Source organism: Clavelina lepadiformis, chromosome 8, assembly GCF_947623445.1.
Source record: "Clavelina lepadiformis chromosome 8, kaClaLepa1.1, whole genome shotgun sequence".
NCBI classification, from domain to species: Eukaryota; Metazoa; Chordata; class Ascidiacea; order Aplousobranchia; family Clavelinidae; genus Clavelina; species Clavelina lepadiformis.
In genome coordinates, this window is record NC_135247.1 from 7,600,897 (window position 1) to 7,619,999 (window position 19,103).

Here is a 19,103-nt window from a genome sequence, read left to right on the forward strand (position 1 = left end):
TAATGAGATGGCAACTACCCAGTAGCAGCTGCTATGTAGTGGCATGGCCACCTCATAAACTTATAAGACTGGCCTATATCCCAGACTTCAAATGCTCAGTAGGCTTTATTTCATAACTTTATTTGTAAGCATAATAACGTGTGTTTTTATTGTAAGATAGTTTTCCGCACTAGTAATAGATGATGTAACCAAGTAGATAGACTATTTTTTTGAGATGCGTATTTAAATCATTTCATTAATTATCTTTGTTAGAATATTTTTAGAAAGCTCCTGCCTAAATTTTTAACATTGTGGTGCGTACTTATGGCTCTTTCTGTAAGAAGAAATGTTCTCAACGTTGTTCGCAACTACTCTGATGCTGAAATTAAAGTTAGAGAAGCAACTTCAAATGATCCTTGGGGTCCCTCAAGTTCTCTTATGTCAGAAATTGCTGACATGACATACAACGTTGTTTACTTTTCGGAAATTATGACCATGATATGGAAACGCATTAATGATCATGGGAAAAATTGGAGACATGTTTATAAAGCATTAGTTCTTCTAGATTATTTGATAAAAACCGGCTCAGAACGAGTGGCGCAACAATGCAAGGAAAATATCTTTGCAATTCAAACATTAAAAGATTTCCAATTTATTGATCGTGATGTAAAGGATCAGGTAATTTGCTTATAAAATTTTAGGTTTAATAAGTTGTATTTTTAAAACACAATCTTCGTCATCAAACTTAGGTTTGACTTGTACATAGATCATATTTGAAAGGTGGTGCAAACTTTTGAAATACAATTAAAACCTTTTCCCTAGACATTATTTATTTCTCCAACCAATCTGTAACTACGTTACAAAAAACCAACCACACAAAAATTACTAAATATTGATGTTGCTTATTACATAAACATTCAGAGTGACTTGTTTTATCATTTCTTATCATTTTCACCATTCAAGTGACGTATATATATATATATATATATGGTTCTAAATCACTCAGATTTTCCCTCAAAAAATGCACACTGATTGTTATAAAAAACAAACAAAAAATATCACTTTTCATGTCCTTTTGTTGACTTATCTTTCATCTAACCACACACTAAAAATAGCTCACTGCATGCAGTCTGACCGTCTTATCTGAATTAATTTTTTCAGACTATTAATTTTAGGCCATGTTTCGCATTGGTTGTCTGAACTTTGTTGGAGCACGTTCCATGATGATAAATTCGAACAAGTTTTTATTTCATTTACTTATAGAGGGACTTGATCTTCAGTCATATGAAAAAATGTTTAAATCTTCTTCATTATTAGAAGCAATAACATGCGCTTGGATTTGTTACGCGTTTTGTGGTATGTACATAAAAAACACCCGGTCACATGAGTGGTCTTAAGGCGACTCTTCGCATTTAAATTCTAGTTCTTCTTGTGACTAAAGTTTTTTCCTTCTTTTCTGTGGTGTCTTTTAGGATGTAAACTTTTGTTAAATATGTTTCATAAAGCAGTTTATTTCCACCCATGGCCAGTGCAAAAACCTAATAAAGTGGACTCACTAAACATGGAAATAGGATGGCACACGTTGGACAAGGAAACGTTTTAGCATCTGTCCCTAACCATATGCCAAAAAATATTGATTTTTTTCCTAACTACAACATTATCAGTGGTTGTATCGCTGAATGGAAGCATGTGATGCATTCCAAAGTGTGTTTCAGTAGACCGTGTGTCCACTGACGTCAAGTGTATAAGTAGACGAGAGTTGACAACGAAGGTTTTTAGTGTGAATTTCTTCTATTGCGTATGTATTATTATTGTTTATTTATTCTTTTTTCAACGTTTTACAGCAGTCAACTATTCTTCATGCTACTTATTATTGACGATTTTAGTTTTTTCTCGGAACCTGTTGTGGTTCACGTTTTGCTATCAAAAGCATCGTCTTAGCCTATTGTTGTACTCATCCAGTGGTCCATTGAGAGTAGAACTGCTGAAAGGGAGCGATTGGCACGTTCCAAAGTTCGCTTCAATGAAACATGTGTTCAGTGACATCAAGTCTATAATTAGACTGGATTTGACAACGAAGGTTTTAATGTAAATTAATCCTATTGCTGGTGTGTTGTTTATTTGATTTTTTTGCAAGGTTTTGTAGCAATCAACTATTGTTAATGCTATTTAATACTGACTATTTTAGTTTGGAACATGTTGTAGCTCACATGTTCTTAGTTTATTGCTGTACGCATCCATTTTATTAGGTTGAGCGACGCAATTCGATTAGATTGTTGAGGTCATTCTATAGAAAATACATTGAAAAAGACCATACGCCAAGAAATTCAAAGAGGCAGATAACTGACTTTGATATCAACGGCACGATATTTTATTGTTGACAGACAATATTATTATTTGTGATATTTATATTTTACCTTCATCAAACATAATACATATTATTAACAAAAAGTAGTGGTTCTTAATTCAAGCCATAAGTGGCATTGCAATTTTTTAGTATTAGGCCTACGAGGTAATAAACAAGAATAGTCTCAGCATAGGTGCCGAAGGTTACAAAATGTAGGGTGGAAAAGTTCATGGATTCAGATGTTTGGGAATTCTCTGTGTCAAAGATTGTTGTAAAAAACAGACATAATAAAATAAAATATATTTTCAAATGTCCTAATTAGGCGCACTTTTTTGGAAACATTTCTATTGCAAGTTTGCTTTTGCATCAACTTGCAATAAGTCATGTTTGGTTGGAAGATGTTACCTACCTACACTTATTAATAAACAGTTTTGAATACAGACAAAATTGTTTAATCGCTTAGTCAATTTGCCAAGCTATTTTATGCGATTATCCGGGTCTGTTGTTAACAGTAGCCTAGGTGTTGTCAGAACTTAATCTTACACATTAGCTTAAAAACAGACTGCTAGACACATTAACTGCAATCATTAATGCAAAATTAAAACATGTGAAGCAAAAACAAAACACATGAGGCATAACACCTAAGAAAGATTACAACACATGAGGCGTAACACCTGATAAAAAAGCAAAAAAGCATCAGTATTAAAAAGTATTAAGATTGCGGAAAAAAGTTGCAAAGAAAACAAACAGCAACACATGAGCAATTCACATCAAAATCTTCGTTGCTAATTCTCGTCTATTTATAGACTCGACATCATTGAATACACGCTTCACTGCGGCAAACTTTGGAATGCGCCACTTGCTTCCTTTTTGCAGTTTTACCCTCCAGGAACCACTGATATGTTGTAGACAGGAAAGAAATCAATATCGCATTGCGTTAATGAGGTTTGCCTTCAGCGATACTTTGTTTTGCTGCATAAACTAAGTTACACAGTGTCAGAGTGTCTACCTGGAAAATCATCCTTGAATTGGGTGACTATAGTGCGATCATGTACATAATCTTGCACCATAGACGGTAACTGCGCGATGGATGGGCTTAACCCGAAATTGCAAAGTTTTCCAATACATTGCCCTAGCTCATTTTCAACGCACGCTGTTCGTCACCAAAACCAAACAAGGTAATAAGCAGATTTTTGCTAAGATTGCGAAAATGACCTATAGTCATGCCACGACGTTGAACTTCAGCATGAATAGGTGCCACATGCATCAGAAAAAATTCTAAAACTCGAAGAATAACATCTTGGGTACATAGATTCTGGTCAACATAACGAACACAGATGGAAGCCTGTTCCTGATTTGAAACATCGGTAGTTTCATCTGCAATTATACTGAAAAACTTTGTGCTTTATTGATGTCAGCGATACCGATACGATACCTCGGATTACTGCCTCTGCTGTAATTTGCAAAATTTTATTTTGTCATCATGGCTCATCCATTTCGGTTTTGCTGATTTTTTAGTCCAGAGTGACACATCTTCAGTATATTTCCTCAGTAGTTTAAGCATTTGTCTAAGTTCGACTTGCTGTCGTTAAGTCCGCTTAGAACTAGACCTTGCTGAGTGAGAAATCTTATGCCTTCAAATATTGCCTCAAGTGCTACCCTATTTCGCTTGAGATATTGTTTTTTTGTTGTGTTAACTAAACCAGCAATGTGACTTTTTCGGGCATAGTTCAGCTTTGTCTCAAGACAGCTTATGAAAGGAACTCTTGCTATGTTTCTTGTAAAATAAAAAAACAGGGTATAGTTTGGCACTCTAAAGGTTAATTTCTTATTTTTCTACACAAGCTTTTGCAAGCAAAAGCTTTCTTCTTCAGGTGTGCTGCGTAATGGCAAAAAATATTTCAAAATTGCTAGGTAAAGGTCTGCTTGGAAGCAACAATCGCAATTGTCATGAAATATCTACATGCATCCAAGCAATCACAAAACACTTTATGATGTAATAAAATAAATAGATTGGTAAATGAAAGGAAAATGGGAATAAAGCCGTATTTAAGTCAAATAATGAATATTTATTTATAAAGTCCTATAAACCGGCATCTCTGTTAAGGCCGTCATTAATGCAATTAAAGAAGTGAATAGTGTGCCGTTCCTCAATTCTGTGATCAAGACGGTTATTAGAAATTAATTTTTTTCGTAATGCGATGATGCTAAGTCGTTGATGTTGTGGCCCGGTGAATTGAAATGTTCCGCTACTGGTTTATGGTTATGTTTATGACGGATATCACTTGTGTGACCCGGGAATTGTTTGCTTAAAGTTAATCCTGTTTCTTAGAGTTAATCTGCCTTGGAGCAGCGTTGACAGCAGATGGCATAGATGACGTTAGTGCTGTATCATTGAAATCTTCCACTGATAAATGCATAAATAGATGCATAAATCCATTAGCGTCGACTGCTTGGTCAGTTGTGTAGATGTAAGGACACTGTTAACATCTGGTGTCAAATACTTCCTTACATAGTCAAAGGCATGGGTAAGCTGAAAGGATACTAAGCGAAACTACACATCGATAAAGAAGTCAAGCCTGTTTCAAAACCACACGACAAATACCCTCCACATGCGGAAAAAAAGTTCACCAAGAACCGAAATACCTTGAGGAATACGATATTAGGAACATGAAATCAGTGAAAACCGCTAAGAAACCAAGGTTTAATTCATTATTTTAAGTTCTAATGGCAACTTAAATTGTTGCAACCTTGAACTAGAAAGAGATGCTGTGTGGTATACTGAAGAAAACATCCTTGGGGTGAGTCCAATATGTTCATAGCCCAATCATGAAGGAGTAAGTACATATTTCATCTGTCACATTACATGGGATGATATTTGAGTTCATAACCTTCTCTTCTGGGCTCTATAGAAAAAATTAAAATTTTCTACTTGTTACTATGAAAAAAATGTCTTCTTTAGTGAATGCTGTTCTTTTTGGTTTCATGGTACTGCAGAAGAAAAAAAGCAAAGAAATTTCTAGGGAAGCTGGTGGCAACATTATGTCACACTTTTCTTTTTTATTTCTGATTGAAGAAATGGACAGCTCTTTTCAAAACTGGTCAAGAGAACATTGGCGATGACCCATGCAGAGGTTACCCATGTCCTTCCGCCTTCAGATAAAAATGCCTAAGATCAAGAAATTTGAGTTGGAAAGGTGGTGTGAGGTGTGTTTCACCACTACATAGTGCTTTTAAATGTATTCTACATGATCAATGTGTCAAAAGCTTCTACAGGATGGATTCTTTGTTTAAAAACGCAGTCGCATTGGCCTAAGGGCCTGCCTACCAGATGCACAGTATATATTGCATTTAATGTATAAATACTATAGATGGATTGGCTGAACACAGTCCTACCTGAAAAAAAACTTTTGTAGCAATTTTCCACGTAAAAATTGGCTGCAGTTTATACTCGAGATATTTAGGTCGGTGGGCAGCCTACATATGCTGCTGTTAATAGAGTATTTGCAGTTAGCTTCGTAACAGATTAAACGTGGTTTGATGATGTTACGGAAATGAAATCCATATGATATCTTAGGCTTATGTGTTGTTTACAAATGATTTTTTGAAACAGGGCTCTAATGTTCGAGAAAAGTCAAAACAGCTTGTAAATTTGTTGAAAGATGATGAACGTTTGAAAACAGAAAGAGCTAGGGCACTCAAAGCAAAGGAAAGATTTGCACAAACAACAACTGGCATAGGAAGTGATCATAAGGTATGATATTATATTTATATGCTAATAACCTCCACCATAAAGTTTTTGTGTTTTTGTCTGTTAGCAACATCCAAATATCCGCTATGTAATTTTGGAAAAAAATTTCAATGTAGCTTGTTCAACATAAAAAAAAACTATGCTATCTATGAGTGATTAACCAGTGCCAGGTAATATTTGCTTACCATGCTCTGGAGAGAAATAAGGGGAAAATCCAAACATATGAGAGAAAAGAAAGAAAATCACATGCAGACATGTGAAAGAAAAAGGAGTGTAACTTGATTTGCCTTATATAGTTTCTCATGGCGGATTAAGTCAAATGCAATGTTCAATACATTTTTGACTTTTGGAGTTAGGTTGGGATCAATGCTGTTCAACTGCAGGCTCGGTAGCAACTATTGGCCTGTCAGGATATTTGATTTAGTCTGAGATCATCTGCATGATTCGTAGCAAATGCAGAAAATGGACGCAAATACCATCACAAACAATTGAAGTGCTTGTTTGATGTTTACTTTTCTCTAAATTATTATAATTATAACAAGCTTCAACAACACTCAAAACATTTTGTGAGATAACAATTGTCAATTGTGAAGCATAAACCTAAAAATTCATTATGTAGAATAAATGTGGTATCTTCCAAGCACTTTCTCATGGAAAGAGTATCTGTTTTAATAGCTATAAAATTTGTGTTAAGCGAAATTGATCTAATGAGGTACCGTAAATATAGACTCAGTAAGGAGGCAATAGTGCAGTAGTATCAATAGCTAAATGATGTTTTCCAACAATTTGCATTGAAATTTAACTACATAAAAGCTACTTAGTATGTAACTGTATCAGCAGTGCTTCTCATTTTTGTATAACTTGCGACCCACTTTTATTAACTGTTATTTTGAGGCTCACTAATTTAGATGATAAAATTTTACAGACCTCCATTTTTAGTCACGTGGTTTGAATGGAAATAATAAAAGTTTTGACCTCTTTCATCAGCCCACAATACCGTTTATCTTACGTATAAGCCCCCCTCGCATCTTTCTCCTGTGACAAACGTTATGTGTCATAGAGAAGGTGACTGTTTACCACTACTTGAACATCATCAAAATTGTGTGCATTGACGTTCTCATTTGTTACTGCTGCAAAATAATTAAATGCAACAGTAGATGCTGGCGTTCGGCAATAATCGCAAAAGAAAAAGTTCAAGACATTTATTCATTTTGCTCATCTTTTTTCTTTGCTAATAAGTAATGAAAACATGAAATGGCAGCTTTAAATACGTAAGTTAATTAAATTGTGCTGACACACGCAGTATTTTAATTAAGATGATAAACGCAAACTAGATAACTCAGTCTAGTTTGACTCAAACTAGAGTCAAACAACAAATTATTGCAACTGGTCTCATTTCATTTGTCTTTTTAACACAGTTTTAAATCTTTATGCTTAACAGTGTTATCGCTTTAGTCTGATAGTTCTGTACATGTCACAGTCTTCCATTGCCCCTATATATTGCATTGTATTCACCTTTTTTCCTTAGAAGTCTTTAGGGAAATAACAATGCAGCTCCGTGTTGCCAACATGAGCAGCTGAGACACTTTGTCTGGTGAAAAGTTTAACCACATTCCCCACCGAGGCTTTGTTTACATTTTAGACTAAAGCAATCCTTTTGAAACATGGTCGATAAATAAACTATATGAAACACTTCATAGTGTCAATGGTAACCATAATATTCATCTTATTCTTTTCATATAAAGATATTGTTGTCAAATGATGTAGTTGCAATGACTTCTAACATAAAAGTAGGCAACGAATGCAACGACATTAATAACAGAAGTTGAAAGTCAGACAAAAAGCTTCTCAGTTACTGGTACGTCCTCGCTCATGATTTTCAACAACGAGTCAACAGGCTTGAACAATTACCTCATGTGTTAAATTTTTTAATTTTGTTGTTTAAAAATGATCACGCTGGTCTGTTTATCGCACGAATGGAATTCGATTAGACAAATTTTTTCCAGATTTTTGGTCGGACATAAAAGCCCCCTCATTTTTTGTCCAATATTTTCGTCAACAAAGGAGGCTTATACCCCAGTATATACGGTAGCTATATTTTCACAAGCTTTTATTCATATAGCAACGTTTGTGATATAACAGACTAATTGTAAAAAAACTTGGCTAAGCAATTTTGCAATAAGCCTTATTCCCAAACAAAACCTTGAAAAAACATTAAAAATAACTGGTTTTGGCCTACCTTGTGACATAGCCTACCAGTTGAGAAGCACTAATGTACAGTATATTGCAGAGCTGTCAGTAACTGTTACTTAACCAAAGCACAAGACTTAAAGCAGAGGTGTCCAACCTTTTTCTTTCAACGACCGAATAAAGGATGTTATAATACTCGGAGCGCCAGATACAACATATTGTTACAGAAATAGTAGATACACTAATTGACTAATACATCAAAAGAAGTTTATTTTCAGTTATATTTTAACTAAGACTGAAAAATTACCTTACCTGAGATCGTTACCCTGACATCATAATGCTACAGAATTTAACTGCTTTGAATATCCTTGTAAAACAGGCCTTGTATGATCATACTGTAGTTTAAAACTTTCTTCCTACCTACACATGCAGATCACAGCAGCATAGTGGGTGCAAAACTCTCTGTTTACAGCTAATATTGTACATCTTTGTTGGAAGAATAAAAGACGTACTGGGTGCAAGTCTTTACCACAATTGTGACTGTGGCTTATATTTTCGCTGGCTGGATGACACCTGTTGGTGGCTTGCATTCTGGGCTGTTGTTTGGTCATCCCTGACTTAAAGCAATGCATGTATAGCTAAAACAACAAAGGCTGCACCAAAAATCTTGTGCAAAATCAAAACAGCAAATTGCATTATGTTTTATGTTAGCTAAATGCATAAATTACGATCGGAATGGCAAATTCCCTTAAGAACTAACTACATGTGTTAAGTACTTGCAAGCCTTATGCAGAAAAACATCAGTACTTTGGAAAACCTGGAAAAAAAATGTCTGTTTGTTAGTAAGACCATTGTGATCACACAATGTGAACACTTCAATGACTGTTGATATCTTGGTATAAAGTATTTAAATAAGGGCCAATCTTGCATGCAAATGATCGTTACAATTTGCTTTGTTACTAGCTTGAGCAATAGCTTTTACTGTCGTGTGCCAGATCTTTTGTTGGGTATGGTACTAAGATCAAGAATCAAAATAGGAGTAGGCCAAATTGAAGTTCAAAAAGGAACTCGAATTTACTGTAACCTCTCTCAGAGTGCACCTTTAGCAGGCAGTAATTAATGTTTTTGGTGAATAATCTTTAAACACTAGCAGTTGGTGCCTTGGAATTGCAACCTTGCATATATGCATGACCAGTTATACGATATTGCTCAAATCTGCATTTTATATCTTATAAGAATCATAAAAATAGTGCTTGCTGTTAAAACCAACTTTACTCCTAAAGCACAAAAAACAAGTTTCCAATTTTTGGATATATGAAAATACATGAACCATGCTACACAAAAGTGCAAAAATTATGTTTCCAGTGCGATTGCTATTTTTGTAATTGCATCGTAAACTTGAACTTTGACATTAATGAAAAAACTTAATTTACTCCATGAAGGAGGTGTGATATAGGTTTTTTATGTGCTTAAATGAATTCCTTGACCCCAAAAATGGTGAATTCAACATTTGTTTCATTATTCTACCTTCAGAAATAAAGATATTAAAGAAAATCATGAAGCGTGACCAGTGCTCACTAACCAAACGCCATCGTGTGGCACAAAAATTCAAATTTTAATAACTCGAAAACGCCTGGAGATATATCAAAATCCAAGAGTAGTGGTTACAGGGCCTGGTTGATTATACATGGAATGACTCTTTAACTATTCAATAACACTGGGCCATACTTCAGCACTCTCCTCTACTGAGGTTTGATTGGCTTTTTTGTATTAGAAAAAATATAGTTTGTATGGATCAGTATTTTTCATGAAGAAAGGAATGAGTCCAAGATTTTATTCAAAACTTGTTTCAAGGTTTTATGGCAACTACAGCAGAAGTTAAAAGTGGATATTGTCTAACGATTTTTTTTCTTAGGTTGTTTATGGTCATGGAAGTACTACTCCACAACAACGAACGCCTGAAATACCATCATCACGAACCACTGCAACTACTTCATCAGTGTCACATGAAATTGAGCAGGTTAATATTTTGAAATTTTCTGTGTTTTACTTGCGCTAAATGATGCAGCATTTTGAAAAAAAATTAACAGACTTATTTTGCTTTGGATATAGCAAATTCACCAATAAGACTGTGGGCGGCATATAGGTAAAACACAAGTAAAATAGAGACTTATACCAATAACTATTAAAGGTAGATTTTAACTACAGATAGTCTCTACCTTAGGTGCAAGAGTGCAAGTTTTAGTTTAACACTTTCACTGCAATGCTACGTGACTTTACGTACCAGCTCAACTATGGCAACTTAGACTTTAGCGTTTTCTTGCCAATGTACGGTACGTAACTTTACGTAGTTTCAATTTTCGTGGCGGTTCATTGCCAAGCGGCATGACATACTGCATGTAGGCGCTTTACTAGGTGAAATTGTTTTACGTAAGGTAACCAAACGGAATAGCTGTTTGTGTAGCAGTGTTTAGAGGTGGTTGATAGTATGTATGATAGTTGCTAGTTGTTAGCATATTTGGGAGCTAGGCAGATTAATCCATGTATGTGATTACAAAATATGACACGACATTACAAAATAGGACTATGTGTATTAACTTACATATATATTAAAAAAAACTAAATTTTGAATTAAAAGCTTTCCAAATTTCAGTCATATATTGTTGCGTTCACACTAAAGTGCCTTAAGTCCAAAAACCATATTTTGAGAAAAGAAGCTTTAGTCTTTTAATGCAGATATTTGCAAAACATTAGAGCTTTATAAGCTATTAATTTTTCCTGAAAGAGTATTTGGGCAAATGCAATGTAACTAAACAATTTAATTGCATTAAATTTTGCATTCAATTTATCATTTTCGCCCAATTGTAGGGTTGATCGTTTTTCAACCCTGTTTTGGACGTATTCCGTATTTACTTGTTTGTAAGCCGCCCTTGATTGTAAGCCGCATATACTGTTTACACGCAAAGCTGAAACTGTTTAGAGGTTTATTTTAACTTTCACGCTCATTATTGTCATTGTCATCATCATCGATAATGTCACCGAGATTACCGATACTTTCTTCAGTATCAGCATCACCATGTTCATGTGACAATTTAAAATGCAACTCCTTTTTTTCTTTCGAATGCACGTCATAAATGCATGTGACAATTTAAAATGCTCGTCACAACTTCACAATTGTCGGTATCAGACAACGCAGTACGGCAAAACATCTATGGCAAAGTCGACAAGGAAAAAGGCAAAAAGAAAAAAGAAAAAATGTAAGCCACCTTTGATTGTAAGCCGCCCTTGAATTTAAGCCGCAAACATGATGAAAAAAAAAACTTTTTAAGCCGCGGCTTACAATCAAGTAAATACGGTAGTTGTTTGGTTTGAAATATATTTTTTGGTTTTTGGACATAAGCAAAGAAGACTTTATTTAGGAATTTGATAGTTACTTTGAAAGTAACTTTAATTATTTTAACAAGTTAATATTTTTTTTTGAAACAGTAATTACAAATTTTTATTGAGTTTTATTGAGGCTCAATACTGTTTTATGAAGATTGGTTAATTGGTTTTATGAAGACAAATGGTAGGTTATATTTTTTTGTAGTTTTTGATAATTTTTAAATAACTTTGACATAACTTATAACAGTCACATAACTTATACACTAATTTTCTGTAAAACTTGCACATTTATACATCTTTTTTCTCTTTAAACCTTCAAAGTTGTTTGGACATAAGGTTGTTTGACTTAAAGTAGTAATCAAAAGAAATGTGCGTGGCTGGGTCCAGGACTTAAGGCTGTTCAATAAAAAGTTTTTCAAAAAGATGGACATAAAATATCAATTTTTTAGAAATGCATTATTTTTGGAAAATCCAAAGTCAAAAATGAAAATATGGACATAAGGCAGTTTAGTTTCAATGCAACCATATATATAATACTTACTTACGCTACTATTTTTTATTTTTGTTTATTTTGCTCAGCTTTTAATTGAGGGGTTTCAAGGGTGGCTTCTATTTTGAATTGCGAGATATTACTATAAAGAGAGTATCTATCGCAGAAGATTGTGTGTGTTACCGACTTTCAATAGATTAATACTTTAACATCATTTGTTGCAGCTTCTAATCAAGGGCGGCTTCTATTTTGTATTTTCAATCATTTTAGTGCGATTACCTTTTTAATGAAAAGTACCAGTGACACCACCTATACGTGTGACATGTTATGCCCTAATTTTTTAACTTAATGATGGCCACAGCAAAGAGACAGTGGGATAAAACCAAAAGTAAAGCTTGGGTTCGTGACAACACTTAAAATGCTGACGTTTGTGCCAGATGCTCGGCTTTGGCACAACCCTACTATAAATTTTATCATATTCTTAGAAATCAGACTGTTAGCATCATAACTTTTGGCTGTTTACAGTTTATTTTTACTTCATTTGTGATTTTTGCAATAATTTGAATTATTTTAAATGAAGGCACGTCCACAAACTGCTGGTGAAGAAGAATTACAATTGCAGCTTGCTTTGTCAATGAGCAAGGAAGAAGCTGAAAATGATAAAAAAGTAATATTAAAATTGGTACTTCTTGTTGCTTATACTTCTCTGCCAATGCGCATTTACAGTACATCTGTTATTCTGTTCATCTAAACCAGAAAAGCGTAGAAAATCTTTTCAGCAACATACTTTCACTCAAGGTAATACTCGTTGCTCTAGACAGTTCAGTATTTTAAACTTTGTTTAACTTTCAAGAGGCTGCACTAAAGACAAAAAATGTCGCAGGTCCTTTATACGTTTCAAGTGAAAAGCATGTGCATTGTGCAGGCACACTACAGCTGCACAAAATGTAATCTAAAGTTTGTTAAACTTTTTATGTTTGTCAAGGTAGGTTTGGTCAATTGCAATGATTAAACATACCTTTTCAACCAATTGCAACAACTGCTTTTGCTGGCTTGTACACGTTAGGTTTATACTTTATTTAAGAGGAAAAAGTGGCAAGAATGGATTTAGCCAAAGAATTTGTTGTTAATTAATTTGAATAATTCGAAATTATATGGTAAACCTTTATTATAGTATTAATTAAATTATATTATTGATAAGTATTGAGTATAGATTTTTCTGATGGTTATTGAAATGCATAAAATTATGAAAATATTGCCTTTACAGCAAGTTGACAGTGATAAAATTCGCCTCGAAATGGCAATCTCAGAAAGTGCAAAAAAGGCTCCACCTCAACAGGAAACTGAAAGTAAACAAAAATTAGTTGACCTCTCTGCTGCTGCAAAAACATTAAAATCTCCCTGGGGAGGTATGTACTTTGCTCTAAAGTAAGTAGTTTCAGCACCACACTCATAAATCTTTTTGAAATATATTGTATTTTGCAATGTGTTATCAGTATACTTTGCACTTTCATGATATCTAGTAGCTCATTCCTTGTTATGGTAGGTTATCATAGACTTCATGTTATAGTCCAGTATGTTCTGGCAGTAGGGTACTTTAATTATTCTTTCATAGTATTTCACAGACTTCACAGTACATCTGAAGAAGCAAGCTTGTGCTTGCGAAAGCTCGTGTCGAAAAATATAAAGTTAACATAAGAGTGCCAAACTATATCCTGTTTCTTATTTTAGTTATTCTTGTAATAGTTTTAAACTTTGATAAAGATGTGGAAAGCATTTGGTACCAATTAACGGTAATGTAACATTTTCACTGACAAACTATTTTTAGAGTGGGTTACTGTGCTGATTTTGGATTTCTTAGGATCAAAAGCATTTTAGATTGGTACGTATAAGTGTACGATCATTTGTATCGCTCTTACAGAGTCCGAACATGCACCTTCAGCGAGCCACTCAGCACAAGTTGACCCCTTTGCTGCTTTGACCGGTCAAGAGCAAGTGAATGATCCATGGACTACACCATCAACAAGTGCCCTTCAACCTGTTTCGACAGATCCATGGCCCTTAAGTGGTGTTTCTTCAGCAGATCCTTGGTCCATCCCTCCTACTACTTTCAATGTAAGTTTTGCCAGTAGATGAAATCTAATTCATACAATAGCATGGCATCATCAGCACCTTTATGAATAAATGCAGAAAAAAACAAATAACAAGTAACAACAAGATTGAGTTAATCTACATATGGATCGTTCTTATCATTGAATGAGCAATAGGACTCATTCATTTGATCAGTGTCAAGCATAAACATCAACTTCAATGGAAAGAAAATAAATAATTTTCAATAACTTGTACACATGGTGAAGGATCATAGTCATATCAGTTAATGGCCAAAGTTAGTGAAGTATCCATGCAAAAACAAATGCTTCAAAAATAATTAACTGTTTTTTATCTTCCACCACTTAAGGAAAGATAAAACTTCTCATCCAGGATCCACTTAACGTGATAGTCCATGACAACATGCTAACATACTAAGTGTCCAAGAGTTGGAGCTGCACACAACACAAAGATATGGCCCGTCACAAAAGTTTCAGTTATTCGCCACTAAGGACAAACTGATCTTCCACTGATTTGCAAATCGTTACACCAGAAGATAGATTGTGCTTATCCGCTTCTATGTGCAAAGTGTTAAGTTCACAAGTGCTAAAACATTTGTTTTAAAGTTTTTTAAAGCTCTGACACAAAGGTTCAGTTATTTCAAACGGAAGGCAAAATGCTAAGATTGTTTTTGTCGAAGATGATTTGAAAAGTTAAATCACTTTATAGTGCTTATTAGTGCTAAGTTTCATAGTCATATATGAACCAAGTTCAAAGATATTGAAAAATCAATTTTTTTCTCCAGCTATGAACATGATCAAGATTTTAAGTTTAGACGCCTTCATACCAAGTTTCATAAACATATAGTAAACTAACAACAATTATCTGAAAAGCCAATACAACAACAATGTTTGTCCAGTTTTAAAGTTTTCACCTTTATAGTTTTTATGCTTTAGTCATTTCTGTTATTCTTTGATTCTGTATTTATTCATATAGATACTGATAATATTGTGTAGGCAAAAATTATATATCTAAGAACAAACTGAAATAAAACAATTGGCAAACTCAAGGACATTTTCTGCTGTTATTGTGTACTACTCTAAAATCGGATTATCGACAGAAAGATAAGCCCTGAGAGATTTTAGTTTTAATACTATAATAATTCGAGCAGTAGCTGTACAAATTGTAATTTTTCTGTTTGCAGGATTCTTCAGCTCATCCAAATGTGGATTTGTTTAAATCTACTGGGAATGTTTCCACAAACAACACCACGGCTGCTCCAGATCCTTTTTCCAGTTTATCAGCATCCAGTGCTCAGGAACCCTTTGATATGATAGCAATGAACAATGCCTTATCTATTGATCAATCATTCCCAAGTAATTCAAAAGCTAATCCCTCAAAAAAAGCTGCAGAAGATTTTCTTGGTGGAGCTTCAGATTTGGTTAATTTGGACAACCTAGTCACACGACCATCAACTCAGCAACAAGGTGCGAATCCATTTTTATCATCATCCTCTCCATATCACCAACCAACTCAAAACCCAATGACTTTAAATCAAATGAAAGGTATTGGTACACCAGCTGGCCCTGCATCTGGTACCACTATTATGGCCCAACCAACTTTGCCAATGATGCCATTAAATGCAATGCCAATGATGAATACGTACGGTATGCAGACTACCCAAGCAAGTGTGCAGCCTATCCAACCATTTGGTATGCCAGCACTGCAATCTCAAGGAGCATCGATGGGGCAGCCTCAACCCTTTATAACAGGTGGTGCCAGCACACAGACTAATAAAAATCCATTTCTTTGAGTTTGAAGTGGAGTAAAAGAGTCATGAGGGCAAAATATATGTGCAATGGTTGTGGTTCAATTGATGTATTGTTCAGTTTCGGTGTACTGTACTACTGTGTAGTGCATATACAATAAACAAAGGTATACATGAACAATTGAACATGCTGTCATGCTATTAGGACAATTTTTTCTTCAACTTAAAAAGGCTGAACAGAAACACTCATACCACAATTTTTACACTTTGGTATACGTGATAATAATTCTTGCAGTTTACGAAGCCTTACTTTCCGTTGAATGTCATATGACAGACACTGATTGATTCTTTTTTTAATGGTTGCATACCAAAATGTTTTATATAAATCTTATTACTACTTTGTATGGTGTAGTTGTTTGGAGAATGTTCTATAAGTACTTACATTTTGCCCTTCTTGCTGAGTTACACTATCCACAACATCAAATTCACTTGTCATTGTGTATTTCAAACAAAGCATTTTTATCCCTTAATGCAGTGGTTCCCAAACTTTTTCAGCTTGTGGCACACTAGAAAAATTATAAAACGCCCGCGGCACACTTACAAGAGAAGAAAAGTTGCTTTAACAAATTACCCTACTCTATCTGCAATGCCATAATTGGTTTCATCGTCACATGTGCTTATTTATCAGCTATTGAAGCAGTTAGAAAGCTTTTGAGTCGCATATGCTTGTCTGCATGCCTTATTTTAAATATTTATACAGTTCTTTTCCAAAATTCCATAAAGATTCGCGGCACACCTGAGAATCTGTGGCGGCACATTAGTGTGCCGCGGCACACAGTTTGGGAATCACTGCCTTAATGTATGAATGGTCAAGTACCTTAAAAGTGTGTCAGCTTACTTTTTTATATGTATTGATATTATGAAGACATGGCAGTCATCTGCCGATGTTATTTTATATGTTTGACAATCCTTCGTGAATTTGTCTGCAGTTGCCAGTTGGTTATTTTACTTCAGTATTGTGTTGGCCTAGTTATTAGATGAATAATTTGTTACTTTGATTTTGACAAGCAGTTTTATCTGATTTTGTTACTTTAGTGTAAAATTCTTTAGACAATGTAAAATCCATAAAATACTCCTAAAAACTTCAAGTTATCAAAGAAAGTTTTTCTATAACACTTTAATTTATGATGTGGTTAGCAGTAGCTCTAATATTCTTCAGCAATGCTCTTAACTGTACTTTTTTATACAATGTAAAGCTTTGACACCCATTTAGATGCTCATTTTGGAACATATTCATTAACGTGTTACACTATAAAGTAAAAACGTCACTTTTATTAATCTTAAAATGGTTAAAACAGTTTTTTCTGAATGTGACCAATTGTACAATATACAATTCTCCACATTACAATAATGTTATTTTATGGAATGATGGTAACAAGATTATTTACATATTTCTGTGCTTGTATTAAAAAAATCTGCTAAATTTTCATTTTTCAACATGGATGTTGAAAACGTTAGTTGAAAAAGTGGCGATTTATAAATACAGAATTATTTGTCATTACCTTATGAGGTAATTATAACTAGCTTAATAACTTTTTTTACAGGAAGGTGAACTCTGCAGTTTTGTGGTTTTGGTATTGTTTTTTTGTGGAAAGATTGGAAATTAAATGTAAAAAAACTGCAACTGTATGGTGGATATTATTTGTTGAATATAAGTTAAACTTAAAATTGCATACATTTTCCAAATTATTAAGGAAATTCCAAAGCTGGTGATCAGTGTAATAATAGTTAGCATTTTAAAATATTTTTTATTTATAATTGTGATATTTTATTACAGTTGATGTCTGTTAGTTAACACACAGTTACATTTTGTTTACATGATTACTGTTTTTCAGTATAAAGAAAATGTATATATAGTGCTTCCTCGGTTATCCATACGTCGGTTGACCAGTGTAATGCCAAAACCTGTCCCTCCTTTATGACATCATAAATTCAAATCCAATTATAGTTTTAACTCGGCATGAAAGGAGCTGTAACCTAACTATTGGCTAGCGCAGTTGGCCGAGTTGGGATATTGAACACTTTGTTGTCGATTTCTTTTAAGGCCTGAGGTCTCAGCAGTTCTTTCTGACAACACAAGAGCTGTGATGGTCATAAAAACCATTTACTTCTGAGTAATGTTTAGTTGTTTGTTAATTTAAACTTATTTACACCTATTTTTCTGACTGTTGAGTGTAAGCTTGACTGCTTACGCTGTTATTATGAAGACATTATCCAGACTTTCAACTTTAATTTTCAATTTGGCTCATTATTCACTGTGCCAGTATTTAAAATTCAATATTCTGGCTGTGCTAGCACTTGTTTTCTGCTGATTCAAAGCCATAATCAGAATGAAATCTATGACGTCGCAATGGGGGCACAGGTTTTGGCACTACACCAGCATTCGATTATCCAGTTACCTAATGAAGTGGCTTCATGACAAAACAATACACTAAATTAAATGAACTGAGAAGCCTGATGCTATAGTTGTACAGTGTGTCTGATATAGCCTCTTCTCATTAATGTTACTGTGATTCTAGTTCATTATTAAAACTAAAGCCAATAGGCCTACTCTACTTTTGAGATGGTTTTATATTCGAAAGACAAGGTGAAACGTAAAACAGTTGGTTCATCTCTTAAACATAAGCATTCAATTATCCGTCTTTTTGTTTATCTGCTCAAATTTCTAAAAATATTGTCCCAACCAGATCAAATAATCAAGGAAGCACTGAATTTATAATATATAGAAGTGAAGGATGACCCTGTATTTTATTTCGCATACTTCCAGTCATTCACTTCTTATGTTTTCTCCTTGAAGGTAATTGTATTTTTCGTATAGAACATTTGATGATTTAACTGCGTCATATTAAAAGTGAAATTGTTTTCTTCATTAACTCAAATTTTTGTGAAGAATCTACACATTTTGTGCATGTTGTTGCTAGAAAGTCTCTAGATTGTTAATATGTATAGTACACATAGCTTATTATGTCTTGTTTCAACTGAAACTTCTTACTACTCCTGTAATGTTTATCTTGTACAATTAAAGTTTAACCAATTGTTGCTTGGT

At 34.1% G+C, this 19,103-nt stretch overlaps 1 protein-coding gene and 1 long non-coding RNA gene across 4 annotated transcripts; one reads left to right on the plus strand and one right to left on the minus strand.

The window, feature by feature from the left end:
- The first annotated feature begins 232 nt into the window (after positions 1-232).
- On the plus strand, positions 233-16,197 carry LOC143469656 (epsin-2-like). 3 transcript variants are annotated; one of them, XM_076967416.1, is made up of 7 exons: positions 233-657; positions 5,940-6,080; positions 10,183-10,287; positions 12,722-12,808; positions 13,409-13,550; positions 14,063-14,256; positions 15,434-16,197. In XM_076967416.1, the coding sequence occupies exons 1-7, from the start codon at positions 304-306 to the stop codon at positions 16,040-16,042; spliced, it is 1,632 nt and encodes a 543-aa protein (XP_076823531.1). In that variant the 5' UTR covers positions 233-303; the 3' UTR covers positions 16,043-16,197. The 3 variants fall into 3 exon arrangements, with proteins under 3 accessions (XP_076823531.1, XP_076823533.1, XP_076823534.1); XM_076967419.1 differs by lacking the exon at positions 233-657 and adding an exon at positions 5,323-5,533; XM_076967418.1 differs by lacking the exon at positions 12,722-12,808.
- A 145-nt stretch (positions 16,198-16,342) lies between these two features.
- LOC143469659 (uncharacterized) lies at positions 16,343-16,991 on the minus strand. Its single transcript, XR_013119177.1, has 2 exons — positions 16,851-16,991; positions 16,343-16,522 (listed from the first exon to the last, which is right to left on the minus strand). It is a non-coding gene; the product is annotated as an uncharacterized LOC143469659 (long non-coding RNA).
- Positions 16,992-19,103: the final 2,112 nt, after the last annotated feature.

Coding starts and splice junctions, on each gene's coding strand:
- LOC143469656 (XM_076967416.1), top strand. CDS start 304: ATGGCTCTTTCTGTAAGAAGAAATGTTCTCAACGTTGTTCGCAACTAC. Junction 10,288..12,721: donor TGTCACATGAAATTGAGCAG/GTTAATATTTTG, acceptor TTTTAAATGAAG/GCACGTCCACAAACTGCTGG. Junction 14,257..15,433: donor TCCCTCCTACTACTTTCAAT/GTAAGTTTTGCC, acceptor TTCTGTTTGCAG/GATTCTTCAGCTCATCCAAA.